This window comes from Dermacentor silvarum, chromosome 3 (genome assembly GCF_013339745.2).
Source record: "Dermacentor silvarum isolate Dsil-2018 chromosome 3, BIME_Dsil_1.4, whole genome shotgun sequence".
Lineage (NCBI taxonomy): Eukaryota > Metazoa > Arthropoda > Arachnida > Ixodida > Ixodidae > Dermacentor > Dermacentor silvarum.
The window spans coordinates 135,309,298-135,337,105 of record NC_051156.1 but is presented as its reverse complement, the minus strand read 5'-3'; the positions used below and the strand labels follow the sequence as shown (position 1 = coordinate 135,337,105).

General features: G+C 47.8%; 2 protein-coding genes across 2 annotated transcripts in view; both read left to right on the top strand.

Moving 5' to 3' along the window:
- Nucleotides 1-27,808, top strand: part of LOC119445803 (calcium-transporting ATPase sarcoplasmic/endoplasmic reticulum type) — a 663,011-nt gene that overhangs the window by 407,844 nt on the left and 227,359 nt on the right. The gene's annotated exons all lie outside the window — the stretch shown is intronic.
- Nucleotides 24,082-25,035, top strand: LOC119444806 (scoloptoxin SSD976). The gene has a single exon (XM_037709147.1). The coding sequence runs from the start codon at nucleotides 24,082-24,084 to the stop codon at nucleotides 25,033-25,035; it is 954 nt and encodes a 317-aa protein (XP_037565075.1).

Genomic DNA, 27,808 nt, shown 5'->3' with positions numbered 1-27,808 from the left:
TTCGTACTTACAATGCTTCTCGAGGCGTGCGGCTCGTTCTTCCTCCGTCTGTTCTGCGTCGTCTACACCGGGGCTTTTAATGGGCACAGGAGTACGATCTATGCACCCAGTAACCCCGGGGAATCATCCAATGGCATAGAACCTAGTCATGACTGACCTCGCTTCACTGGCGTTTGGCAGCCGAACGTACTTGGGATACAGACGTAGGCATATCAGCTGTGTCTTATCTCAAATGCATCGGCATATAGAGGGTTGGGATACACACACAAGATCGCCACAACAGTTTGCATGGCACCCGTTCCGTAAAAACGCAGTGCGATGAGGACCTTCAACAGAGCAGGTAGCGACGCTTCTCTGTTGTCAGTGTTACAATGCAGTTGCAGGTCTGCCAGTATGGCTGTAACAGCTCGCTTGGAAAAACGATACCAGGCTACAAACTCCACTTCGTTGTAGTGTTCCAGTGGATATTGCCTGTTAATCACATGCCGGACTGGTGTCAACGGCGGAGGCTTGTACACAGTCCTGTAAAGAAGTTCATTTGCACGTCGAAGAAACCTTGTATAGCTTTCGAAGCTATCGTTTTCGGATAAATATCACAAGGCCGTCATTCTCGCTGCTTGCTTTTCACAGAAAAACAGAATCACAATAGAAATGGCACAAAGCGCAGCCTGTGGAACCAAACTGGACGTCAATACACGGCGGCTGGCTGCCGCGGCGTTGGCTGCGCACGGCACCTATCCAAGCCGAGCGTACCACGTGCAATGTCCTGCGGAGAAGCATGCGTTCAGGTAGAGGAGCGCGGTTAGGAAGCATGAAGGTAACTTGCCGGCTCCCTAAGCGCGAGGAAGCACCAAGGAGGCCCTAACTTAGTGCCACTTAGTAAGGGGCGTTCCAGAATTGACGCCAGGTCGCCTTACAGCGTGTAAGACGTCCTTAGCAAGGAAAGGAGCGTTTCAGAATCCGGGCCTGTCTCCGGTAACTCGGTATTCTACAAAAGGCACTATACAAGCTATAACTTCATCAAAACACCTCTGTCACCTGCGCGCGCAAATTGCTCAATAATTTCTGGCCTCAAGACCACATGTTCTCCTCTTTTGCCTCCGGGAATTGTGGCAAAGCACGTCACGAATGTTCCACGCTGTTACGTATTCGGTGGTAGAACGACCACCGGTAGTCGAGGAACCGACGACCAGCACCCGGAAGACAATCCCGTTTATTCTTGTGAAACGCGCTTTTTGTGCGTTTCCTGACCAATCATATTGGCGCAAACATAAAAAAGAAAAGCGAGTATCGGCGAGCGTGGCACTCTTATCTGAAGATGCAAGCGTGAACGCAAGGGAAGCACTGCAGCACAACAACGCCAGAAGACCTCAGCCATTGCAACGAAAGAGGACCGCACTGGCCCCCAAGTGCGGTTCTCTCACGAGAAGTAACAAATTGTCTTAAAGACATATGCTTGTTTATATAAGTCAGGTTTCTCGTGGACTTGTGACCTCTAAAGTAAGATGTAACTCGGCGGTGGCAGTAGAAACAAGTGCGGTCAATGGTCGTCGAATCGAATGAGGGCCGGTTGCGTCTGGCCGTTTTTATACGTACGTTATGGAATCTTCTAGAAGTCCTGGCGGCAACCAGGTGAATGCAAAAGGCTGCCACAATCATCTATAGTATATATCGCGTGCTGCGCGTGAGTCGTGGAAGCATGAAAAAAAACACCTAATGAACCGAAATGCGGTGGGAACGTGTAATACCACCGCATAATACCATATACAGGGTGTCCCAACGAGTTATCATGCACAAAGATTTAAAAATATGCAAATGTTAGCTGGACAACATTACCGCAAGGTAATGTTGTTTGCCATCGCTTGGAGATACTCAGATTACTTTGCGCATTCCGCTTAATTACAAAATTAGTCCTAATTAATTAATCAACTTCTCAAATGTTAAAATTAGATGAAAAGTGTCAATGAGAAAATTGTAGAGCAACGAGAGAAGTTCCCGACAAAGCTTTGTTTCTCAATACGTGCTGTACATAAAAGTGTTTTCCGAGCGTGAAAGAAGCCCGCGAATACACAGAAAGTGCCTTGAGTGGCCAGTTTCACGGGAATTTTGTGTCTATTCACGGGCCAGGAGCCGGAAGTCTGTCATCCAGCGGAGCCGCGCACATGATTTAGTCTTACCTAATCGCAATATACACCAAAACAGTTGCAGTATTTGCCTGAATAACACAGATGCCATTTTGAGTACAGCGAATGAATAGGGCCAACAACAGAACTATAACCAGGACACGAACAAAATCACATCTGTCCTTATGACAACGCAAGAGACGACGTAAGCAAATGTTTAACTGAGTTATCGGGCATTATATATAAAAAGGAAGTCTGCTTTACTGCTTCTTTTTCGGTGAAAACAAGCTAAAGTCGGTAAACTTATATTTAGCCCGACCGGGTCAAGTCGGTGCTATGGACATTTGCTCGAAATTCGGGACTGTCCTGCGGCTACTATACAATGAAATTTAGTACGCAGCTGTTTTTCGCACAGCTGAAATAAGAAGTCGATTTTGCTGCATGTAAGCCATGCTCGGGGAGTGTCAAATGGTCTCTCCGTTGGCATGGCAACCTGCAGGCGGTGGTGACGGAGACCCCGGTGTCCTTCTACGTGGTACCGGTGAGCCTGGCGGCCTCCATGAATGTGATGCTGCCAATATCACTACCGCTGCTCATCATGCGCGAATATCTGCAAACCAAGTGCGCGCAGATGGTGAGCGGGAAGGCTGGCTACCATTCTACCATTTCCTTCTAGACTTCAACAATAATGGGCTACACGGTTACACTCCCCGATGACATCAATCTAAAGCCATAACGGCGTGTATCGCTGACGAGACGCGTGCTAGACTGCGAAGGAGCAAGCTTCTGACTTTTAAGCATGAAACGCTTTTAGCACCCGTTGTCAGCGACCTTCGAGTGACCTTGAGCCAAAAGCCAGGGCACTCAAAACGAGAACGTACCGGCAAGTTGCGAGAACGAAACAAGATCATCCGGGCAACCAGTCAAAACTTAACAAAATGCCGTCTCTGGCCTCCAACCCTTTGTACAGGGCCGCATTACGCGTACATACGCTAGTTACTCTCCAAACAAGTTACAAAAAAAAATTTTGCTTCCGACTTCTTCCTAATGTTTGTTCACAATATCACTCAAGCTGTAACTTCTAGTACGCTGAAGTTTTATTGCGATAGCAATTATATGGACACTCCAAAGCAGATTTCTGCCGTCGGCGTCGCCGTCGCCGTCGCCGTCGCCGTGAGGCTCCATATGACGTCAATGGAGATGAAATCGTCGCCGCGCGCCGCCGAACGCTGTATGTGCGAGTGAAAGGGCGCGAGGGACGCGCGCTTTCACGGGGAGTGAACGCACGGCGCAGAACAAACGCGCGTTCTGCGCCGTGCTCCCTTAAGGGCTGCAGAAGTAGGCGTCTCTTTCCTCCTTTACAATCACCATATATGTAGAGCAAACGTGCCTTCTTCCGACGCACGAAAGGCCGTGGGGGGAGGGGGAGGGAAGAGAAGCGACGTTTAGCTGCGGCACCAAGTGCCTATTTATATCAGAGGCTCCGGCAACAGTCACCAACGCCGCACGCATTTTGTGCGAACGCGGGCAAAACGCCGACGGCGTCGACAACAGTTCTGCGTGTTGCCGGTGCTGCTGCATGTGCAAGTTTATACAGCTGATAAAGCTACTATCATTACTCCGTATAGCTCTCTACAAATTTGCTATCGCAATTGATGCTTCGCCTTTTAGGTGAAACTGCGACAACTTTTTATTTGTCATTTCCAAATAGCGACGTTGAAAAGGCAGATACAGGGGACCTAAGGACGCACATTTGCAGCCGACCACTAGGATGCGACAAAAAGAAAAAGTGGCGACAGACGCTGAGCGCGTTGGACTGTTGCTAGTAGGAACGCGGTTGAAGCCGGCGGTACCACAGCCAGTAAAAGATGCCATATGGTAGCCATTTCATGCTTACATCTACTCTCGATTACGGGAGAGCCAGCAATTTCTTCTCCGCTGTGTGGCAGCAGTGTGTTTAGGACCCTAGTAAACTTCCTGTCCTGCATTTTTGACAGTCAAGTTAGCCAAGAAATAAGTATTTTGTCCCATATAACACTGTAGGCACAGATTCTTGGTGTGTTCAGATATAAAGAATGTGCGCCATGGGTCGAGCTCACGTATGGGTTTTTTTCTTGTTGTACTTAACCATAAAAATTCACTTGTAGAACACTCCAACTCTACCGCAGAACTAGTGCCAGCTGAAGAGCTCTATAAATATATAGTATATTGTAACCTGTGGTGTTCCAGAAGGCTTAACCGTAAGTATTCTGACAACTCTGTTTGTAAACATTAAAATGACGGCAGATAGAAATTTCTATATATCGGATGGCAGGGTCCTCATTTGTGGAAGCCGGGGTATATAGGTCTGTCATTTACTCAGTTTAATGAAAGAGTAAGTTATTCATCCGCAACAAAGTAAACACAGAGCTAAAAAGGAATCACATGCCGGTTTGTTAAAAACGACGCTGTAGTGACGTCACAGCGGCTGTCATGTCGGTGGCCTACAAGTATGGCGGAAAGCTGAGCTCATTTCCGGCTTACCTTAAACTAGCTCATTTCCGGCTCCAAGGAGCGTTCAAACACCGTCCAAGGAGCGTTCAACGGCAACATTTTTTTTAATTGGTCTTTTCGTCCACTTTTATTTCTCTTTTCCTTTATTTTTTTCTACATTGAAAAACAACGCTTCATTTCCCCTGTGCTTTCTGTGGCTGCATTGTGATGTTTGTTATGGTCGTAAATAATAAAAAACCGAGCTCCTATGTTCCCAAATTATAGGATAACGGTAACGGAATTTCGGAGCGCGTAAAAAGCTCAGTTTAAGATAGTTGTATATATATACAGAGGAAACTCCGTGAAAAATTTGAGGTTTGACATACGAACGGTAGCGTAACAATAAGCTCCTAACAAAATAAGGCTGTTTTCTATACCGAAGATAAAAAAAAAAAAACGCCATTTCCACTCACCGGAAGTGACGGGGGAGCTTATAGCTCGGCATGACCTCCGAGATAAGGCGGCTGCCCGCGGCGCTCTGAAAGATCTCGGAGTCGTCTGCTTAGGTGCTGTTTAAAGACGACTAACAAGAACTACGCAATTAGCCGCCCTGCGGCTTTGCGAAATGATCGTTTTTGTGGTATACACTGCTCATTTATAAGACATGACGGCACCTGTGACGTCATGTCTGCCGGTGGGGGGAACGGCTGCTGTAAGCATGATTTACAGCGCATACATAGACAAACGGCCAGTAATATTGACAAAAGACAAGCGCTGACTTCCAACTGATTTTTTTTTTCGAATAACATCCAGTATATATAGCCAAGACACATGTATGCGCTGTAAGTTATGTTTGCAATGGAATGCCAACTAACCCGTACCCAAACCCTCCTTCGACTGTTGTAAATTGGGCTTGCAGCTTTCTTTATTCCTATTATTTTCACCTATACTTTCTCGGCTTGTACACGGCCTTATACGAAGGAGGTTTTAGCATAACCACCTCGGTTATAGGTCGGTGTGATATTTTGAAGTTACGGTGGTCACCACATGCTATGCGTCCGGCGAAAGCTCTTTGTGCAGTTGTGCCAAGCGTAGCGTCCAGGGCCTTTTAGTATTTCGCGCCAAAGAAGACGCCGCGGTGGTTCTCCCTCGCGCAGGTAGCCTACGGCGTATTCCTCAAGTGCGCCGCCGTGATCGTCATATTCATCTCAATGAACACCGTCGGCCTCATCCTCTTCCAAGGCGACCCGCCAGCGAGAGCACAAGCCATCTTTGCATTCCACAACGCCAGCGATGTCGAGGCGACAGCCATGTTACGCCCTGTTTAGCGTTATTTGTGAAGCGTAAACCTTCGAAGTTCGTTCGTTCTATTTTACTTTTTTTTTCATCATATGTCGTTGAGTTCAAGCCCAGTTTCCCGTCGCACCTGGAACGTGTCGAGCGGGCGTGAAACTTTTTGTATTTGTTCAATTCTCCACACCGCTTCTTTATTATTATTTTTTTTTTCGTTCGCACTTTTCGATGTAACTCCATTACTGTCCGCTTGTAATCTGATTACTGAATGCTGGTGTCAGTGCGTGTTCTTGCTGAACGTTCTGCCGCGTGCACTGGGAATTGGGCGAGCATCGCCATCCTGTAAGCGACTTTTGTAACTGCAGCCACTTTCGTCTCGTTTCTTCTTTTTTTTTTAATTTCGCGACTGCTTTAGCTTTGATAGAGCGTCTAACTCAGACATTGTCACCATGGTGTTTCTAATTTTTCTAGACCGACTGCCCGAGAACGTTTCGTGTATTTTTTTTTTTCTCTACGCGTTAATGTTCAGAACCACCAGCTTGCGTCTCTCCCAGCTGAACTGACCCAATGTGTGCATCTAACGTATGCATTTCAGAATTCCCAATGTTTATTGCGCATACTGCTTTTTTTTTTCGACTCTTCCGGACAATGCCTGGAACTGCTTCGCGAAGATTCTAGTAACTAACAAAGAACTGGCCCATGACGACTCTAGTATATTACTTGTCTTTATATATATGTATGCGCTGTATATTCGAGAGCCATGGCTCTGGCGTTGTGCTGGGGTGCCATACGCGCAAGCGTTGTACATTTACCTGGACCATCTGGTGATCGATGTGCAACATTTGGCGTGCACCGGTGTGCACCCGATTTCTTGGCGCTACTAAAAAAAATATCTTTTTGGGTCTTGTAATCCGTGACTTCTTTGGCCGATATCCTGAAGCCTTGCCATGGACCGCCCGCCTTCACAGAATGATGCTTCCGAAGCCAGGACACGTAACTGCCGCCTGCGACCGGCCATCGCATCTGACGGTCTCGTTATCTTGCCGATCGCCATCACGATGTGGAAGGTGTCCGTACTTCGAACCATGGCCTTTGAGATGGCCCACGCTATGCGAACTCAATCTCGAAGGCCATGTTTGGACTTGCGCTCACATATTGCAACATTATTATAGCGCGGTCGGTGACTCAATGGGCTGTTTTTCATGCTGAAAAAAAAATACTTAAAGCACCGCTTGGAGAACTTACCACCGCGTTATATATCATCTGGAGAGGAGTTCGCAGGCAAATGAAGGATTTAAATCAATAGCATGAGCTGGCCGCCTTCAGTAATATGTCAAGCATCAGGATTCACTGCGATTTGCTCTTAAGAACCAATTCTAGCGTAAGATGGCTTCTTTATTTATTATTATTTTTATTTGTTATTATTATTATTTTGTCAAGATGGGGGCAGGTGGTTTGACGCTAGCAGGACGCATTTGCAATGAGCTAATACAACTGCACAAGCGTCACTTTACAGTCCGGGCATCAAGGCGAACTTCGCTCGATATGGCGTTATGTCCTTGCGATCAAGTTTCTCTGCGATATCGAATGACACCTAGAGATTGTAAACAGAATTCGCGATTACTTGCTACAATATGGGAGTGTCATTCAGTTTCGCTGTAGACGGTTGCCCTTAGAAGTAGTGAAAACTCCCCAATTTTATCGGCTTTGAAGTACCTGTGCTTCTAATAATGTATTCGTCCGCAGTATATTTCGGCCAGTGGTATGAAATTACGACGTTATGTCATGTATCTATGTTTAAATTTCTTGCCTACTGCATACAAGTTCGTACTAAACATCACGGCAGTCGCCGAATTCCCTCGGTGTTCTTCGTGTCCTGTACGACGGTAACGCCCAGTTTTTCGTAGAAGTGTGTTGAGGCGCAGGCGCGTCTGTATCATCGCTTCACCACCGGCGAAATATTTCACCTCACTCCCTCCATGTGCGTGTGCTCGTTAAGACGTTTACAGCGACGCGGTAATTGTGGTCTTTTTTTCCTGCTGTGCGGAAGGTTTTGGCGAGTGGTTTTTACGACGTGACCTGGTAAGCAACCGTTGAAGCCTGTCCCTTTCTATTGCACTGTTCGTCACGAGTAGTGCGGAACCTAAACAGTCGGAGGTAGAGGAGAAGCCACGGTACAGCTAAACCTGAATAAATGTGGGCATTGACAAATAATACTTGTTGGTTACTTTGTCTGAAACAGTAATTTTGACCTCCAATCAAATTAGACCCACCATGGTTGCTTAGTGGTTATGGTGTTGGGTTGCTGAGCACGAGGTCGCGGGATCGAATCGCGGCCACGGCTGCCGCATTTCGATGGGCGCAAAATGCAGAAAACATCCGTTGTGCTTAGGTGCACGTTGAAGAGCCCCAAGGTGGTCTGAATTAATTCTGAGGGCCCCACTACGGCGTGCCTCATAACCAGAACCCCATAATTTTTTAACCAAATGATTACATGTTTTAAAAGAGTTGACTGTTGGGCTAGTTGGTGTTTAGACATAGGTTGACATAGGTTGACATAGGTTGACATAGGTTGACATAGGTTGACATAGGTTGACATAGGTTGACATAGCTGGAGATCTGCCTTCAATAAATCAGTTGTCAGTTTGCGCCTGTGCTCGTCTGGTCTTGTCTTGTGTTGTGTGGCGTTGCGCTTTTAACAATGGTTCCTATTATTACATGTTTGTCACTGATACGATATTTGTTCTGGTATATGTCAGCTTCATATACCTTGCAAGCACATCTTTGTGGCTTGTTCGCCCGTGAGCGCGTATCTAACCTTTCAGCACGTTGTCTGCGAGGTCGAGGACGGCAGAAAACTAGGTGGGGTGATAAAGTTAGGAAATTTGCAGGCGCAAGTTGGAATCAACTAGCGCAAGACAGGGGTTATTGGAGATCACAGGGAGAGGTCGTCCTGCAGTGTACATAAATATAGGCTGATGATGATGATGGTGATGATGATGATGATGATTATGATGATGTAATAAGTGGGCACGGCATTCCCGTCACTGCACCTCCTTCCACTCAGTACCATAATAGTTGCGTTTGGTTTGAACTGCAGATGCATTAGACTCTTCAATTCACATTTTGCTTAGCTGTTCCAGCACAGCGCGCCTTACATCGATCAATCTTGCAGGCAGGCATTTTCGCAGCTATATATATATATATATATATATATATATATATATATATATATATATATATATATATATATTGCCACCTGTAGGTAGTGGGTCGAGGGCAAGAGTGGGTCGAGCCCAAGAGAAGAAAGAAGACCGCGCGCCCCTTCTCTGCTCGAGCCAGCCCCGACGGTCGCGTCTTCCAAGAGCCAGCTGCTCTACGTCTATTAAACCTTCTGGGCTACTCCTCGAGGCTCGTGACAAACTGGTGGAGGTGCGGGGTAAGCGTCTTCACGGATGTTGCAGACCCCTCCAAGGATACGCGCTACGAATCCAGTGCCTGTCGACACTCCCGTGCATCGGGCCAGCCGCAGGATCAGGGGACTGTCTCCAGAAGTCGTCAACGCTACAGTTCCCACCACATCAACCGGTATGACCAGCGCTTCCCTTCAAACCCCCCCAACCGGTACGGGAAGCACGATGTCGAACCGGTACACACTTGAGAGCCCACGGATCCCGAAGACGTTTCACGGCACAGTGTTTGAAGACGTCGAAGACTGGATGGTCGAATACGAGCGCGTGGCCTCCGTGAACGAATGGAACGAAACGGAAAAACTCCGACACGTCTACTTCTACCTGGAGGATGGCGCGCGTACGTGGTTTCAGAACCGCGAGGAGCAACTGACGTCGTGGCGCGAGTTTTGTCGGCAGCTCTTGGAGACCTACACCAGTGCCGATCGCCACGAACGAGCGGAACGAGCGATTCAAGCCCGCGTCCAGTTGCCAAACGAAACTGTGACCACGTACGTTGAAGACATGACGCGCCTCTTCCGACGAGCGGATCCAAGGATGACGGAGGAGAAGAAGTTACGTCATCTGATGCGCGGGGTCAAGGAGCAACTCTTCGCTGGCCTCGTACGGAGCCCTCCGAAGACGGTCGCGGAGTTCTTGTCCGAGGCCGTGACCATGGAAAAAATGCTTCTGCACCGCTCGAACCTATACGAGCGGCAAGCGAACAGCATGTCTACTGCTGACATTTTCGCGGCCATAGGAAGCAACGGTGACTCTCTGCGAGAACTCATCCGCTCTGTAGTGCGTGAAGAGTTGCAAAAGGCCGCTGTAACACCGCAACCTACGGTAAGCTCCATAGCAAGCATTATAAAGGACGAACTGCACCAGGCCCTTCGTGACACCTTGCCTCCTGCTAACGCCGCGCCAGTACCTCCTGAATACCCCCGTGCGACCTACGCGGAAGCCCTGAAGCGCCCTGCTTCCTCTCCGCCGCTGTTCGTTCGTGCTGTTCCTACGGTGTCAGTTCAGTCGGCACAGCCGATACCGTACTACGACGCTGGGTACACCACGCCGCCCGTTGTTCATGCCGCTCCATTTGCCCACCATTCGGAGCGAGCGGTTCACCACGTCGACGACAGACGCCCGCCCCCTCGGAAGTCGGATGTTTGGCGCACACCCGATCATCGGCCTCTGTGCTTCCACTGCGGTGAAGCTGACCACCTGTACCGCCAGTGCCCATACCGGCGCCTTGGGATTCGCGGCTTTTCCGCATACTCGCCGCCGCCCCGATACGGCCAGCGACCCCGGGACATTGAGGACTACCTCTCTCAGCAGCGCTTGCCACCGCCTGCCAGGCGGCAGTCGCGATCGCCGTCTCCGAGACGATTTTCACCTCCGTCCCAGCGGTATTCTCCCGAGCGGTCGACCAGTCCCCGCCGGGAAAACTAACTGAGGCGATCTTTGGGGGCGAGGTCGCTGACGGTCGAAGCGCTGAAGACCTCCGACGGACGCAGTTACGGAAACCTACCGATCCGACATCACCTGCACCTGAACGGGACGACCGGCTTTCGCTCGATATACCAGTGACTATTGACGGTTATGCCGTTAGTGCTTTAGTGGACACCGGCGCAGACTACACGATTCTAAGCGGGAAAATAGCAACGCAGCTGAAGAAAGTTATCACGCCCTGGCATAACTCGCAGATTCGGACGGCTGGCGGCCACGTCGTCACTCCACTGGGCGCCTGCACGACTAGAGTTGAGATTCAAGGATCAACATTCGTAGCGAGCTGCCTTGTCTTACGCGAATGCTCCCGCGACGTTATTCTTGGGGTTGACTTCCTGCAGGAGTACGGCGCGATTATCGATCTGCAAGAGCGTCGTATCACTTTCTCTTCCGAACGAGCAGTCGACGTGCAAGACGGCCAACGGCGCGACGACGTACTCCGTGTTTCGGCAGACAGTGTAACGCTTCCTCCACGAGCCAGTGTCCTCGTCGACGTCACATGCTGTGGCTTACGCGATGGCGAAGCGGTGGCCGAAAGCAACTTGGAACACCTACTGAAGCAAGGTGTTTGCGTGGCTCGAAGTGTTATACAGATTCGTGCTGGTCATTCGCAATTGCTTGTCACCAACTTTAGCTACGAGCACCGACACCTGTTCCGCGGCACTTCATTAGCGTTTGCAGACGCAGTAGCAAACGTTAACAACTGTTTCACGTCAGAAGTAGTGGAGACAGCAGACACGTCTCTGGGCCATCTCGACATCAATTCTGAACTGTCCACCGATAGCCAGACAGCACTGCGCAAGCTCTTGCTTGAATTCAGGACATGCTTCGCACATTCTTCCAAGGTACGCCAGACTTCCATCACTAAACACAGGATCATCACGTACGAAGATGCACGCCCGATACACCAGCAGCCTTACCGCGTGTCGGCAAAAGAACGCGAAGCCATACGTACGCAAGTCCGGGAGATGCTTGACGATGGCGTCATCGAACCTTCCAACAGCCCGTGGTCGTCTCCGGTCGTTCTTGTCAAAAAGAAAGACGGAACGCTACGCTTCTGTGTCGACTACCGCAAGCTCAACAACGTGACTAAAAAGGACGTGTATCCGCTGCCGCGTATCGACGACTCGTTAGATAGACTACGGCGTGCCCACTATTTTTCTTCTCTCGATTTAAAAAGCGGGTACTGGCAAATCGAGGTAGACGAACGCGACCGAGAGAAAACAGCCTTTGTGACTCCAGATGGGCTCTATGAATTTCGAGTGCTTCCTTTTGGCTTGTGTTCAGCCCCGGCTACTTTCCAACGAATGATGGACACTGTCCTTACTGGACTGAAGTGGCAGGCCTGTCTTGTGTACCTGGATGATGTGGTCATCTTCTCCGAAACGTTCGAGCAGCATCTTCACCGCGTACGGAGTGTGCTAGAAGCCATGCGATCGGCAGACCTCACACTTAAGCCCGAAAAGTTCCACTTTGGTTACGAAGAGCTCAAGTTCCTCGGGCATGTAGTAAGCGCCAAAGGGGTCCGACCCGATCCAGACAAGCTTGCCGCTGTGGCCGCGTTTCCAGCTCCTGCCGATAAGAAGGCCGTCCGGCGCTTCCTGGGTTTGTGCGCCTACTATCGCCGGTTTATTAAAGGCTTTTCGAAGATAGCGGAACCCCTGACCCGCCTTACAAGGGACGATACGCCATTTGTGTGGCATAACGAGCAACAGGCGGCTTTTGCTGAATTACGACAGCGCCTGCAGTCAGCACCCGTTCTTGCACATTTTGACGATGATGCTGATACTGAGGTGCATACCGATGCTAGCAGCATTGGCCTTGGCGCAGTGCTCGTTCAGCTTCAAGATGGAGTGGAAAGAGTTGTAGCGTATGCCAGCCGCTCCCTGTCCCGTGCCGAGGCGAATTATTCGACTACGGAGAAAGAGTGCCTCGCGGTCGTGTGGGCGATCATCAAGTTTCGCCCCTATCTCTATGGTCGTCCCTTCAAAGTAGTGACGGACCACCATGCCCTCTGTTGGCTGGCAAGCATGCGCGACCCTTCAGGACGACTGGCACGGTGGAGCTTGCGGCTACAGGAATTTGACATCACCATCGTTTATAAGTCTGGCCGTAAGCATGAAGACGCTGACACGCTGTCCCGCGCACCCATTTATCCTGCCAGTCAGGAAACAGAGGATGATGACGGCTTCCTGGGCGCCATTAGTTCGTCGGACTTGAGCAGACGGCAGCGTGACGACGCTGAGATTAGACCGATCATCGATCATTTAGAGGGCCGCGACACAACCATACCACGCCATCTGTCCCGCTCGCTGACGTCCTTCTGTCTGCGAGACAACGTGCTGTATAAGAAGAATGCTCGTTCGACCAGCCGTGCTTACCTCCTGGTGGTTCCAAGGGACATGCGCGACGACATCCTCTTCGCTTGCCATGACGAACCGACATCTGGTCATTTAGGCTTTTCGCGAACACTCGCTAGAGTAAGCGAAATGTACTATTGGCCCGGGCTTTCGGCAAGCGTCAAACAGTACGTTAAAGGCTGTCGTGAATGCCAGCGCCGCAAGACACCATCCGTTAAACCGGCTGGCTTACTTCAGCCAATTGAAGCACCTCACACGCCTTTCGACCAAGTCGGCATGGACATTCTCGGACCGTTTCCTCTCTCGGCCGACGGCAACAAATGGGTGATCGTCGCGACTGATTATTTAACACGCTATGCTGAGACGCAGGCGATCCCACGAGCCACGGCCTCAGAGGTAGCGCAGTTCTTCATGCGCCACATCGTCTTGCGTCACGGTGCTCCCTCCACTGTAATAACAGACAGAGGGACAGCATTCACAGCGCAGCTTATGGACGAAGTTTTTGCAATTGAGCAACACCAGGCATCGCAAGACGACCGCGTACCATCCGCAGACCAACGGACTTACAGAGCGACTGAATAAGACGGTAACAGACATGCTCGCAATGTACATCGACGTTCAACATAAAACTTGGGATCGGATCTTGCCTTACGTGACCTTCGCGTATAACACCGCCGTGCAAGAGACGACGCGCTTCACGCCCTTTCGCCTTCTCTACGGTCGCGAAGTCCAGACGATGCTGGACGCTATGCTGCCGTGTCAAGACGCTGACCTATTTACAACTGACGCCGAGGAATTTGCAGAGCGTGCTGAGGAAGTTCGGCAGCTCGCGCGGCTGCATATCGGCCAGCAGCAGCAGGCAGACGCACGACGCTACAACATCCGCCACAGGGACGTGTCCTACAACCCCGGGGACCAAGTTTGGGTGTGGACCCCCGTTCGCCGTCGTGGCCTCTGTGAAAAGCTGCTGAGCCGGTATTTCGGTCTGTATAAAGTGCTCCGCCGCGTCAGTGATGTAAACTACGAAGTTGTTCCGGACACAACATCGCAGACGCGGAATAGGACACAAAGACAACCGACCTCAGACATAGTTCATGTTGTGCGCATGAAGCCGTACATTGCGCGTCCGTAACTTTTTTTGTTTTCGTTTTTATTCCCCTCATTCCCTTCTTTGTTTCTACTTTTCATTTATCTTTGGGAGATTGCTTCTTCGTTCATTGACTGTGCCGGCGTGACGGCTACTTTTTTTTGTGTACTTTCGCTTTGCCTGCCTTCTTCTTCTTTGTATTCTACACTTATTCTTTTTTTTAGCATCGAGGCGATGCTTTTGTTCGTAAGGGGGATATTGCCACCTGTAGGTAGTGGGTCGAGGGCAAGAGTGGGTCGAGCCCAAGAGAAGAAAGAAGACCGCGCGCCCCTTCTCTGCTCGAGCCAGCCCCGACGGTCGCGTCTTCCAAGAGCCAGCTGCTCTACGTCTATTAAACCTTCTGGGCTACTCCTCGAGGCTCGTGACAATATATATATATATATATATATATATATATATATATATATATATATATATATATATATATATATATATATATATATATATATATACAGTGATAGCTAGCTGTGCGAGTCGGCACATCTGCATTAATGCTTTACGCTGTTACAGTATAACAGCGCTCATGTTACGTCTCTCTTTGTCCGTGTTTGATTTGTGCGTGCTGTAAGCAATAATATATACCTATACTACGCCTGTGCCTCTTCTCAGCTCTGTAAGAATGGGCGACGAATCTTCATCCGCTTCTTCATATTGTCTTTGGAGCCTGCGTGCTAACTGCCTTGGACACAATCGCATCCTTGAAAATGGGGGGAAAGTTCCTCGCTGGCACCTTTCTTCCGCGGCTGCATGAACTTGCTATTTGACGGAGAAATTCCGTAATATCGTCTTATGGGGCCCTAATTTAGTGAATTTCATTTGAAGAAGCTCGATTACATTATAAGCGTCGTTTACCAGAAATAGCGAGTGTCCAAACGCCATTCCTGGAAGACATTTGGAGCGTTTCAACCGGAGACAGTAGGCGGCTCTGAAGTATACCTGTGCTCCTAATAATGTAACCGTCCGCAGTTTATTTCGGCCAGTGATACGAAATTACGACGTTATGTCATGTGTCTATGTTGTATTTCTTGCCTACTGCATATAAGTTCGTACTAAACATCAAGGTAGTCACCAAATTCCCTCGTGTTCTTTGTTTCCTACACGACAGGAACGTCCAGTTTTTCGTAGAAGTGTGCTGAGGCTCAGGTGCGTCTGTATCATCGTTTCTCCACCGGCGAAATATTTCGCCTCACTCCCTCCTTTAATGATGCGAACAATTATGTGCCTCATACTAGGGACTTGGCGGTATAGTAGGTCGGTATGTTTTGTAGGTAGGTTCTTGTTTCGGGCCTCTTCAATAAATAAACGTTAAGGCAAATCCAACGCAGTTGTTGGAATCAACGTTAAGCGGATGCATCTTAAAATGTTTTAATGGCTTATGCGAAAAGACGCCTGATGTGTGCTGTAGCGTACAGTCTGAATTTGCATATAGGACACGAAGGAAACAATAGAAAAAGAAAACTGGGTTCGAACTTGGAAAATAAACTTTATAATATTTTTGTCGAGTTTGGATTGATAAACTGATACAGGCTATAACGACCGGTTCGAGGTAAAAAGCTGCTCGTTGCAGTTTGACAAAGCGTAAATGGTTCCCGAGTACAAATGCAAAGACCGCTCACTAACCTCAAACGGTTCAGCAACAAATTGTCTTCCAGGCCTCATTGTTTTACGACTTCTAAAAAAAAAAAAAGAAAGAAAAAAAAACTTACCCGCATTCGAAGTCTTCCGGACTGCACTTCGTGAGTTTTTGTGGCATTATATATAGGCATGAGAAACACAGATGCGATTTCTGTTTTTCAGAGCGAGGAATTCAGCGTTGAACAACGTCGCTTCATACTATGCAACTATACAACGGCGTGTTGGCCCCGACCGATAACCGATTCGCCCCTCCAGTCAACAGGTGGCGCTGAATTTTTGGCTCATATAGGGTGTTTAGATGTCCGCGAGGGGCACGTCGAGGTACCTCAGGCTCAAACAGAGCCATGTATTCTGTGAGTTTGGCGAATAGGCGGGGCAAAGCGCAAGCAGCTCGGCGATGACCTCAACGACGTCACCGCCACTTCAGCAATTCCCGTTTCGACGCTTTCCGCCATGTTTTCATCACCTGCACGATGGGCGTGCAGGGGTGAGCCTATTCAAGCGCCTCAAAACAAAGTGTGAAGGCGAGATATTGCAGGCAGATGGTGAATTAGGTTGAATAAACAAAGTGAACAGATTAAAGTATTTGATAGCAATCAGATTATAGGGGAAAAAACGCATCTTGAAAATCGTGAACGTGGTCTTCATTCTAAGCATGCGGTACCTGCAGTGTGCTACTAGCGACTATTTCACTATTTCCAGCTCAAGCTTGTATTGTGGTACTGCAGTTTTTTTTTTTGTCCGTAGCAATGTTTCACGTGTTGAAGCCAGCATCGCACGTATTTCAACGTATTTCTGGATCTCAGTACGCGCGCTCTTGCTCTTCTAGAAGGAACGCCGAATATGTATATGTCTTGTTGATGAAAATGGCGATGTTGTTTCGGACGCTGCTGATGCCTTTGCAGAACATCTCCATTCTGTAGTTGATGTAAAAAAAAAATATGCTTCTACCTCAAGTAACATTCCTTCCCATTCTCGTGGGGTGTGCTCGCTATCAGTCAGCGAAGACGTTGTTTTCCAGTTTATGGGGCGCCTCAAACCTTCCTTTTCTTGTGGCGCTGGTGGTATATTCCTCCCGCACTGCTTAAGAATACGTATGGAAGCATACTCGATCGTTCCTGTTCTCACAAGCACCTTCAACAGTTCCCTAAAGTCTAGTGCGTTTTCTATAGCGCTTGCAAGGTAGCACTGGTAGTGCCCGTACACAAATCGGGTGCTTGAAGTGCAGTTACTAATTACCGGCGTATCTATCTTCTGCGCTGCGTCAAAGGTGTTTGAAGCTGTATTGCATTGCCTGCTTTCTGTTCGTGTTCAGAACATTTTATTAGATGAAAAGCATGGCGTTATATCAGGGCGCTCCACAACAATGAGCTTGGTTACATTTATGAGCCATGCTTCCAGGGGCAAATTAGACCTAAGTAAAGCATGTAATGTAGTTTGCCATGAGCTGCTCATTATACAAAGCTCACGCAGATGGACATACCTTCTACCATCACTGCCACAGTATCTAATTACATATTTAATAGTTGTTGCTACGTTGGCGTTAACGAACAGAAAGAACTCTGTTAGCTACGCCATCACTAGCGGAGTTTCAGAAGGATCCATTCTCGGCGCTCTTTTTTTTTTTTCTTGCCGTTTGTAAATGACATCTTGTAAGCCAATTCAACACTCTTCATTCTTTCTATATGCTGACGACTTAAAGCTATTTAACAGACTGTAGGCAGTGTTCGCGACTGCATTGGCCTTCAAGAAGACATTTTTTTCACTCTCAAATTAGCCCCCTCCCCCAATAAGCTTATCTTAAATGGTTCCATAACTGTGGTATCGCATTATATGTGGAAGGCGCACCATGTGCAATTTTCACACACCCTCCGGGATGCTTGATTGCCCAGGGTCGATGAAATAAAAGATCTTGTTGTGTACTTCGAGAAAACGCTAAGCTTCTCTTCACACGCTAGATATGTGAAATATCGCACCCTTTGCGCTGACTAGGCATTCTTTTGCCATCCCTGGCTCTTGCGCCAATAAACCCCATATATGTTATCATCATCGCATGACTTCCACTCCCCTGCAGCCTTTCTGAATTTGTGTTCTATTGTGGGCATTCCACTATACTAGAGCACGACGCTGTAGTTTGGAGCGCACCGAATGAGCAAATATATTTCTCACCGCATTGAACTCGTCCAGAATAAATTGATATTTATTTCCAAACACCGCTCTTTCCATTCTGGCGACCATAGTCAAACCCTTTCAGATGTTTCGGGTGTTTTACCTCAACCCGAAGGTGCCCCCACCTCAATAGGTGCTTGGGGCGCCACATGGGAAATGACCGCCATGGGAGCGGCCCAGACATCACTTTTTTTCCGTTCTCACGTTGGTTTCGACGGGAATTCAGGACGCAGGCTCCTCTCCCAAGCGCATGACCCCAGAAGAAAGCCGAACGCCAGGCCGGGGCGCGCTCGTACCCATTTGAACGAGTGGGTGCCCGGCGGCGGTGGGAATCGAACCCATAGCCTCCCGCAGCTGAGGCGGGCGCACTTTATTGTTGTCTGCTGTTTATAGAGCACCGGATGCACCACCTCGATTTCTGAAGGATCTACGCGATCATTTAGGGTCATTTTCCTGTAAAGAAGTAATGATAGTTGGCGATTTTAATTTACCTTCTGTTGACTGGCGCTATCCATTCTCAAATACAGATCGACATTCTGATGTTGGATGCTTGCTTGACATTATGCTAAACCTGGATGTGCGACAAGTAGTAACAAAGCCTACGCGAGTTTGTGATGCGTCCTCTTCAATCTTAGATCTTGCTTTAGTTACAAGGACAATTGAAGAATGTACAGTCTCTGTGAATCCCGGTATTTCTGATCATGCGATGGTGTTGTTATCATGTAACCTTGAAAAACCTTGTATTGCTCCCTCCGAAATAGTTTCTGTAAAAGATTTTTGTCGTGCCCGGGATGAAAGGGTTCTGGATTATCTTGAAATAAAATTCAACAGCTTTCAAGGCTCAGATGTTAATGTACAATTTAAACAGATATGCACTTACTGTCTTGACAATTTCATACCAAACAAAACAAAGAAAACAAGAAAATCGAATCCTTGGATCACGAGAGAGGTCTTACACCTAAAAAGAAAACTTAAGCGCATCAAAAAAAGAGGAGCAGCCGCAAACATTGTTGAAACCACTCGAACGGCATTTAATGAGGCGTTGAAACGTTCCAAATGGCATTATTTTCAACATACCCTACCAAATTTTTTAAACGAATCCCCTCAGAAGTTCTGGGACTTCTTGAATCAGAATAAAAAGTCGATTGACGAGATACAAATTGATGGTGTTCAAATAGTTGAGAAGGAGGCCATTGCGGAACATTTTAACTCGTATTTCCACAGCGTGTTTTCCATCCCTTCTGAAAGAGTCAGTCTTACCCCTGTATCTTGCTCTGATCTCGAAGATAATGTGTCGCTGCAGGGTATTGTGGCTATACTTCTTAACCTGAAGACTAAAACATCACCCGGTCCTGATGGGCTTCCGAATGCGTTCCTTCGTCGTTAAGCTGAAGTGCTCGCCCCATTCCTTGCATGCATTTTTCGCGCATCGATATCCTCTGCGGATCTACCAGCTGACTGGCGAACGGCGCGTGTGGTACCCATACACAAGAAAGGTGACACTGCGCTGATTTCAAATTATCGTCCTATATCTCTGACTTCTTCGTGCTGTAAGATGCTTGAACATATTATTGCTAATCACGTAATCACGTTTTTAACAGATAACAACATTCTGTCTTCATTTCAACATGGGTTTAGGACGGGCTTTTCTACAGTCACACAACTAACCACAGTAATTGACGATTTTGCAAGTGTTATGGACAAGTCTGGTCAAACTGACGTAATTTTTTTGGACTTTCGAAAAGCATTCGACCTTGTTTCACATCAAAAGTTAGGTTTCAAGCTAAAATACATTGGCCTCCCACCTTTCATAATAAACTGGATTTCCGCATACTTGGCAAAATGCGTACAGTCGGTTACTGTTAATGGTCACCACTCGCGTCGTTTGCCAGTTACTTCCGGGGTACCACAAGGTAGCGTACTGGGACCACTCTTGTTTTTGATTTTTATTAATGATATTGTTAACGTTGTTACTGAACTAGTACAAGTTCGTTTATTTGCGGATGACTGCATTTTGTTTCATGAGATTGCTTCCTGAGAAGATCAGGAACTTTTGAATACTAACCTTCACAGCATTTATTCATGGTGTAAACAATGGGACATGCAGCTGAATGAAGAAAAAACAGTATACATGCAAATAACCAAGAAAAGACATAGGTGGAAGTTTCCGTATAATCTTCCTACTCATCATCTCGTTGAAGTGAATGAATATAAATATCTAGGTGTGACAATAACTAACAACTTAAGTTGGAATTCGCATATCTCTAATGTATGTGCTGCCTCATTTCGTAAACTCTGTATTCTGCGTCATAAACTAAAACAAGCGCCCACGGAAACTAAACTTCATGCATACCAATCACTCATTCGGCCGAAATTGGAATACGCATGCACAGTCTGGGATCCACATAACAAATACAGTATTAATGCACTAGAAAGATTCAGCGGAAAGCAGTTAGGTTTATTTTTTTCTAAGTACCGTATAAGCGACTCACCAACAACTATCACGCGCAATCATGGTATACAGACATTACAACTACGGCGCAAAATTCTACGGCTTAAATTTCTTTTCCTCCTCAAAAATAACAAACTCTCGATGGATCCTGCTCCATATATACGCACATTAACTACAAGAGTAACCAGACATCACCATTCTGAATCTTTAACTCCCTATCAAACAAGAACTAACACTTTTAAATTTTCCTTTTTCCCCGTACTATTCAAGAATGGAACGCAGTACCATTATCATTGCTAAACAGCACTGACTCAATTGACAGACCTGATCAATTTTTAATCTGTTAATATCACAACAGAGATGTGAGCGTTTTGGTTTGTTTTCTTTTGGGTGCTTGTATGCTTTTATTGTATTGTAATCCTGAATGCTCTGTTGTAATTTTACCCCTCCTGCTTGGGCCCGCATGGGCCTGCAGTATTTTGTAAATAAAATAAATAATAAAATACCTAAACTCGCACCTCTAAAATCAAGACGTGTTAAATCGGAATTTTTGTTCCTCTATGAGGTGTTCATATCACCATACAGTGTCCAAAGTTTCTTGGTCGTGTACAGTTCTCTGTGTCGCAAAAAAATTACCAGTGACTTAGCTCGGCTAAGGAGCTGTATGAAGAGCGTTCATGCAGACAGAGACGAGGTGAAATCCAGGGCGCGAATTCACAAAGCTCTTCGTTCGTAAGTGGTCCCTGCCATTTGTCGGTCACGTACCTTCGGTAATACATATGCACAGTGGGAGGCGATCCTCCGTCACTCGGAGCCTCAGGTCTGGCTGGCCCTGATTCGACGAGCAAGAGCGGTGGCGGCATCCATTGGGGCCTTGGACTAAGCGCCCCAACCACATGAATCCTTTCACGTTATAATAAAGTTCATTTCTTCTTCTTCTTCAGTAATATGTCTGGCATCAGGATTGGCTGGAATTTTCTCTTACGAACAATCCTAGTGCAAGAAGGTTCTGTGAATACTGGCCCAGATTGGTAGTCTAGTAGTGTTTTCGCACTAAAATATATCGGGCAGCATTCCGCGTTTTCTGCGTGGTCTTGTTGCAATAGTAACTCTTCTATGGCTCCACTTCAAAGCGGAGTTTCTGCACACGTTTTTTTATTTTATTTTTTATTTTTTTTAAGTCGAGCGAGTAGAGTATGCCTAAGCATACCCCCAAATTTAAGTTGGCCCATGCCCAAATTTCAAGTTTGCCCACCACCAAATTTCAAGCTGGCTCACCCCTAAATTTAAATTTTGACAATCCCTCAATTTTTAGGTTGGCCTAACCCCAAATTTGAAGTTGCCCCCCTCAAATTTCAGTTGGGCCGCCCCTAATTTTCAAGTTGTCCCCCTCCCCCAGAACTCAAGCTAGCCCACCCCCAAATTTGAAGTCTCTCAACTCCAAATTTCAGTTAACCCAGCCACAAATTTTAGGTTGGCCCTCCCCAAAATTTCAAGTTGGCCTACCCAAATATAAGTTGGCCCACCCCAAGTTTTATGTTCGTTCACCGCCAAGTTAATTTGATCCACCCCAGAATTATAAGTTGGCTCACCCCAATATCAAGCTGGCCCACCCCCAAATTTCAGTTAGCCCACTCCTCCTGTATAGGCTTCCCCATGCATTTTGTATGTATCCTTATGGGTATGCATAAATCTGATCATATGGGTATTCTCTCTGATCATTTTTTTTCAACTATTCCTTATCACTTATAAAGCTACCAATAATCTACATTTACATTATTATAACGATTCGCAAATTACACATTTTTGTGGACATACACTTTTTGCGTTAGAGGCAGATTCTGCTGGGGTACTCGCCAAAGAATGCTTACGCATTAAAACATGTATTACGTATTCCGCCTGCATTGACATATTTCAAAAATCATTCCCTGTGTTTTGTGTATCTGTACATAATCGTGTTGTGTGGTCAATTATCCTTTACGCCCACCTCATCGTTTTCCTTTACCCCATTTCTTTGCATACTTCACATTATTTTTTAACCACATTTGTCATTTCTGTATATTTTGTCATGCGTATTACTGTTTTAACGCACGAGGCACAAAGGTGCCGTATATAACTGTTGTTGGGAACTATAACAAACACTTTATTATTGCGATAGCAATTATATGGACACTCCAAAGCAGATTTCTGCCGTCGGCGTCGCCGTCGCCGTTGCCGTCGCCGTCGCCGTCGCCGTGAGGTTCCGTATGACGTCAATGGAGATGAAATCGTCGCCGCGCGCCGCCGAACGCTGTATGTGCGAGTGAAAGGGCGCGAGGGACGCGCGCTTTCACGGGGAGTGAACGCACGGCAGAGAACAAACGCGCGTTCTGTGCCGTGCTCCTTTAAGGGCTGCAGATGTAGGCGTCTCTTTCCTCCTTTACAATCACCATATATGTAGAGCAAACGCGCCTTCTTCTGGCGCACGAAAGGCCGTGGGGGGGAGGAAGGGAAGGGAGGCGAAGTTTAGCTGCGGCACCAAGTGCCTATTTATATCAGAGGCTCCGGCAACAGTCACCAACGCCGCACGCATTTTGTGCGAACGCGGGCAAAACGCCGACGGCGTCGACAACAGTGCTGTGTGTTGCCGGTGCTGCTGCATGTCCAAGTTTGTACAGCGGATAAAACTACTATCCTTACTCCGTATAGCTCTCTACTAAGTTGCTATCGCAATTGATGCTTCGCCTTTCGGGTGAAACTGCGACAACTTTTTATTATTATTATTATTATTATTATTATTATTATTATTATTATTATTATTATTATTATTATTATTATTATTATTATTATTATTATTATTATTATTAAACATTGTGGTGGTTTCTGGGACCATTAAATGAATAATTTGTTGATTGATTAATCCAAATGTTTAACGAAGAAAACAGTACTGACGATTGCCGCGCTCTGCAGTCTGGCCTATATTCATTCTCTAAATTGTTCCAGCTAAATGGGTGCACTCCTTTGTTCAATAATGTTCACTACTACTACTACTACTACTACTACTACTACTACTACTACTACTGCTACTACTACTACTACTACTACTACTACTACCACCACCACCACCACCACCACCACCACCACCACCACCACCACCACTACCACCACCACCACCACTACTACTACTACTACTACTACTACTACTACTACTACTACTAGTAGTAGTAGTAGTAGTAGTAGTAGTACTACTTCCTAAGACAGTCAATTATAATAATTAATTAGAACACCGAGCAGAATTCATCTTCATTTTTTTGTTCTTTCTTTCTTTTTCTAAATTTCTTTTTTTAATGCATTTTCTCCAAACCGCTCAATTCTTGGCCGATCCCCCACGTGGTGGGTATGTGCCATTTGTACAGAGGATCATCATCATCATCATCGGCGTTCCATATCGCGCCGCACGATCCAGCACGCTTCGAGAAGCGAAGACCGAAGAAGGATGCGTTGGCTTACGTGGCTATTGGCTCCGCTGCTGCGAGTCATCCACGCCCAAGTTACAAATGTGACACCCCCGATACCGAAGCCGGCCGACTTCTGCAAGTTTCCGTACAACCAGACGCACGTCATGTGCCAAAACCCGCTCAGCAAATGCGTCACCTTCTTCACCAACGCGTCGTTCATGAACGAGAGCATCTTGTGGGTGCACAACCACTACCGGAGCCACCTGGCGCTGGGCCGGCTGTCCGACTTCCCATCGGCCAGAAACATGCTCATGATGCGCTGGGACGAAGAGCTGGCCCGAGTGGCCGAGGCCATCGGAAGGCTCTGCGTGGGTAGCTCGGGCAACGTGCGACCGACGGGCCAATTTCAGTACTCCACGGCCGACTTCCCAGTCGTGGGTTTCAACATTCACGCCCAGTGGACCAACCAGATCACGATGCCCATCATCTGGCGCTTCGTGGTGCGCGACTGGTTCGATGAGAACCTCTTATTCCCGAAGGAAAACATTCGCGTCTTCAACGAGGTGCCCAACATCTACGAATTCAGCCAGCTCGTGGCGGCCAACGCCTACGCCGTCGGCTGCAGTTACACGCGCAACAACGTACCGGACATAGCGAGGGCGACCAAGAACGTATTCATCTACGTCTGCCTCTACGGACCCAAGGGCTACGAAAAGGGTAAGCCGCTGTACCTGCCCGGTCCGACCTGCTCGCATTGTCCGGACGACACGGTGTGCAACGCTTCCCTCGGGCTCTGCGTGCTCAAGAATAAAAAGCCCGGAGCCACCAAGCCGCCGCCCCTCGAGGAGGCGCCGCGCCCCGGAGGTCCGGACTCCGACGGCCACGAAGAACCCGTCGAGGACTCGGCCCCGGAAGCATTCGCCATCGCCGTCGCGCCCCCGCTGGCAGCGGCCGCGTTGGCCATCTACCTGTGGCGCCAAGGTGTGGCCTGAAGGCAGCCTTCTCGCGGTCGGGGCGGACCACCGGCCAAAAGTTCTGGGCCATTTATTTATTAGTATTATTTTTACGTGCGTATATATAAACTAATTTTCGTAGGTGTCACGCCTGGATTTTTACTCCGTCTGGTTGTTCGTGCACGCGCAAGTAAAGCTCCACATGTGTGTATAGGTGTCCGACGAGTGCTGTCGCGCCTACATTTTGTAGGCGGTATAGTTTGTGTAACATTAGGAGAAAGAAATGGAGCTGGGCAGGCCACGTAATGTGTAGGGTAGATAACCGGTGGATCATTAGATTTACAGAATGGGTGCCAAGAGAATGGAAGCGCAGTCGAGGTTGGCAGAAAACTAGGCGGGGTGACTGAAGTTTGGAAATTTGCAGGCCCAAGTTGGAATCAGCTAGCGCAAGACAGGTGTACTTGGAGATCGCAGGGAGAGGCCTTCTTCCTGCAGCGGACATAAATATAGACTGCTGATGGTGATAGTTTGTGTATTAGAACCGGCAGCTTTAGCAAAGTGTGTGAGCGGGCTAGTTGGGACCTAGATAGTACTATGCTATAGTAGAAGCGAGACGTCTTGTAAATTACGTAAAAGCGACGTATAGCCTTCGGCAAAGCCCTGGGACGTATTCCCAACGGTTCACTTTTAAAGCTGGCACTTTCTTTTAGGTTTTACTTGAAATTGCACTAGAATTGAACCCGACGAAAGCAATGGCACGCTGAACATTAGTCTTTTTTTTTTAACGCCCTGCGTTTCTCGCGTTAGTCATCGAGGACCCGTATACACAAAAAGATTTGACGCTAGAACAGAAAATTTCAGCCAATCCTGTTGTGTAACCTATGACTAGAGAACACGGCCGGCCAATAGCGAAAAAAAAAAGCACGAGCGACCATCTTTGTGAATTCGGCCGCAGGATTTCATCCGTTCAAGTGTGGTGTTGTCCTTCGAGTTGCGCTGAAAGCGAAAGTGTCACTTCTATACTTAGTGACAATGGTCCAGTACCTGTGAGCCAGCAGTCCTGCAAGCACACTGGAAGTATGAAGAAGCGTAACAGATCACACAAACAAACGGAACGGGAAAAAAAATTTGGTTGATCCCTCTTATATAGGAATCGGTATAGAACACGAAAGTGAAACGTGTCTTCACAGAAGTAGTGTAATGTTTATTGCATATTGATATATAATGTCTATTGGTGTTTTGTGGCTAAAGCGCCCTTAGGCGTTGATGCACCCACGCTGACGCCTGGTGGCACGTCTCCTCCATCACGACTACCAACGTCGATGACCATGAGCAACCGTCGTGCATATGGAAGCTGCACTACGCTGCACACGCTAGCACAACGCGAAAGACGAAGCACGTAACTGACACACTAATACAACGCGCAAGACAAAGCACGTAACTGAATCGTCACCGAGTCAAATCAGCGCGTACAGCGCGTCGTAATTGCAGCCTCCGCGATCAACTTCAGAAACATTTTCAGAGCTAATTGCGGAGGCCACGCTCCGCTGTGCTGAGTACGGTGAACGCCACCTAGGTGGCGTTGGTAGTGCTTCTTGATGCCAGCGTCCCTTCGAATGCTGGCATCGAGGCGTCGTAGTGCTGAGACCACCGAAGCGTTCACTGTCGGTGCGCGTTAGTGTCATAATGCAGTACTTCTCTTTTCTGCTCGTAGGCGGCGGCACCGCCCCGAGCAAGAGCGCGGGTACACGGAGGAGTGTTAGATATATAAGGCGCGTCTGTGTAGCTCTCTGCAAATGCGTTTGTGGCGCAATGGGTTAAACGCTCGGCGATCTATCGTCGCGGACCGAGAGGTCGTGGGTTCGATTTCCAAATTTTGCATGTTTGTGGAACTTTTTCTTCTGGTTTCTTTCTTTGCATTATGTTCGTGTACATTGTAAGAACGTCATATCCGTGACGGAAATACGTCAGTGAAGTCTTGGTGGACCCCGGCATAAAACACTTTCGTGTTAAAAATCAAAGCATTTGAAAGCCAAATTTTTATTGCAATAGCAATTATATGGACACTCCAAGCGGATTTCTGCCGTCATCGTCGTCGTCACCGTGAGGTTCCGTATGAAGTCCAACGGCGACGAAATCGTCGCCGCGCGTCGTATCCTGTGTGTGCGAGTGAAATCGCGCGAGGGACGCGCGCTTTCACGGGGAGCGAGCGCACGGCGGAGGGCAAACGCGACTTCTTCCGTCGCGCGAAAGGTCGTGGAGGACGGGAGGGAGGGAGGAAGGGGAGGCGACGTTTAGCTACGGCACCAAATGCGTATTTATATGAAAACGTTGCGAGGCGAGAAGGTGGTATACGACTTCCGACGCTGCTCGACGAGTGTCCCGTTCTGATCTCGTCGAAAACCTCCGAGCCGCCGCCAGAGGCACCGGCAACAGTCACCAACGCCGCGCGCGTTCGGTGCGAACGCGGGCAAAACGCCGACGGGGTCGATAATAGTTCTGCGCGTTGCTGGTGCTGCTACATGTCCGACTTTATCCTTACTCCGTATAGCTCTTACTAATTTGCTATCGCAATTGAGGCTTCGCCTTTCGGGTGAAACTGTGACATCTTTTATTGGACAAAGACCGCATGGGTGGTTACACATTTTTCTTGCGCGCGCTGCGTAGCGTAGAAAAACGGGTTACATCGTCGGAACCACCAGTGACAGAATGTAACTTACAATGCGAGCAATTCACAGGCAACCGTGCATTAGCGAGACACGCTAACCCGTGTAAAAATATTGTGGCTTAATATTTGTACTAATTATGTAGA

Bases quoted from the DNA above. Each gene is read 5' to 3' on its own strand.
- LOC119444806 (XM_037709147.1), top strand. From the start codon at position 24,082: ATGCGTTGGCTTACGTGGCTATTGGCTCCGCTGCTGCGAGTCATCCAC.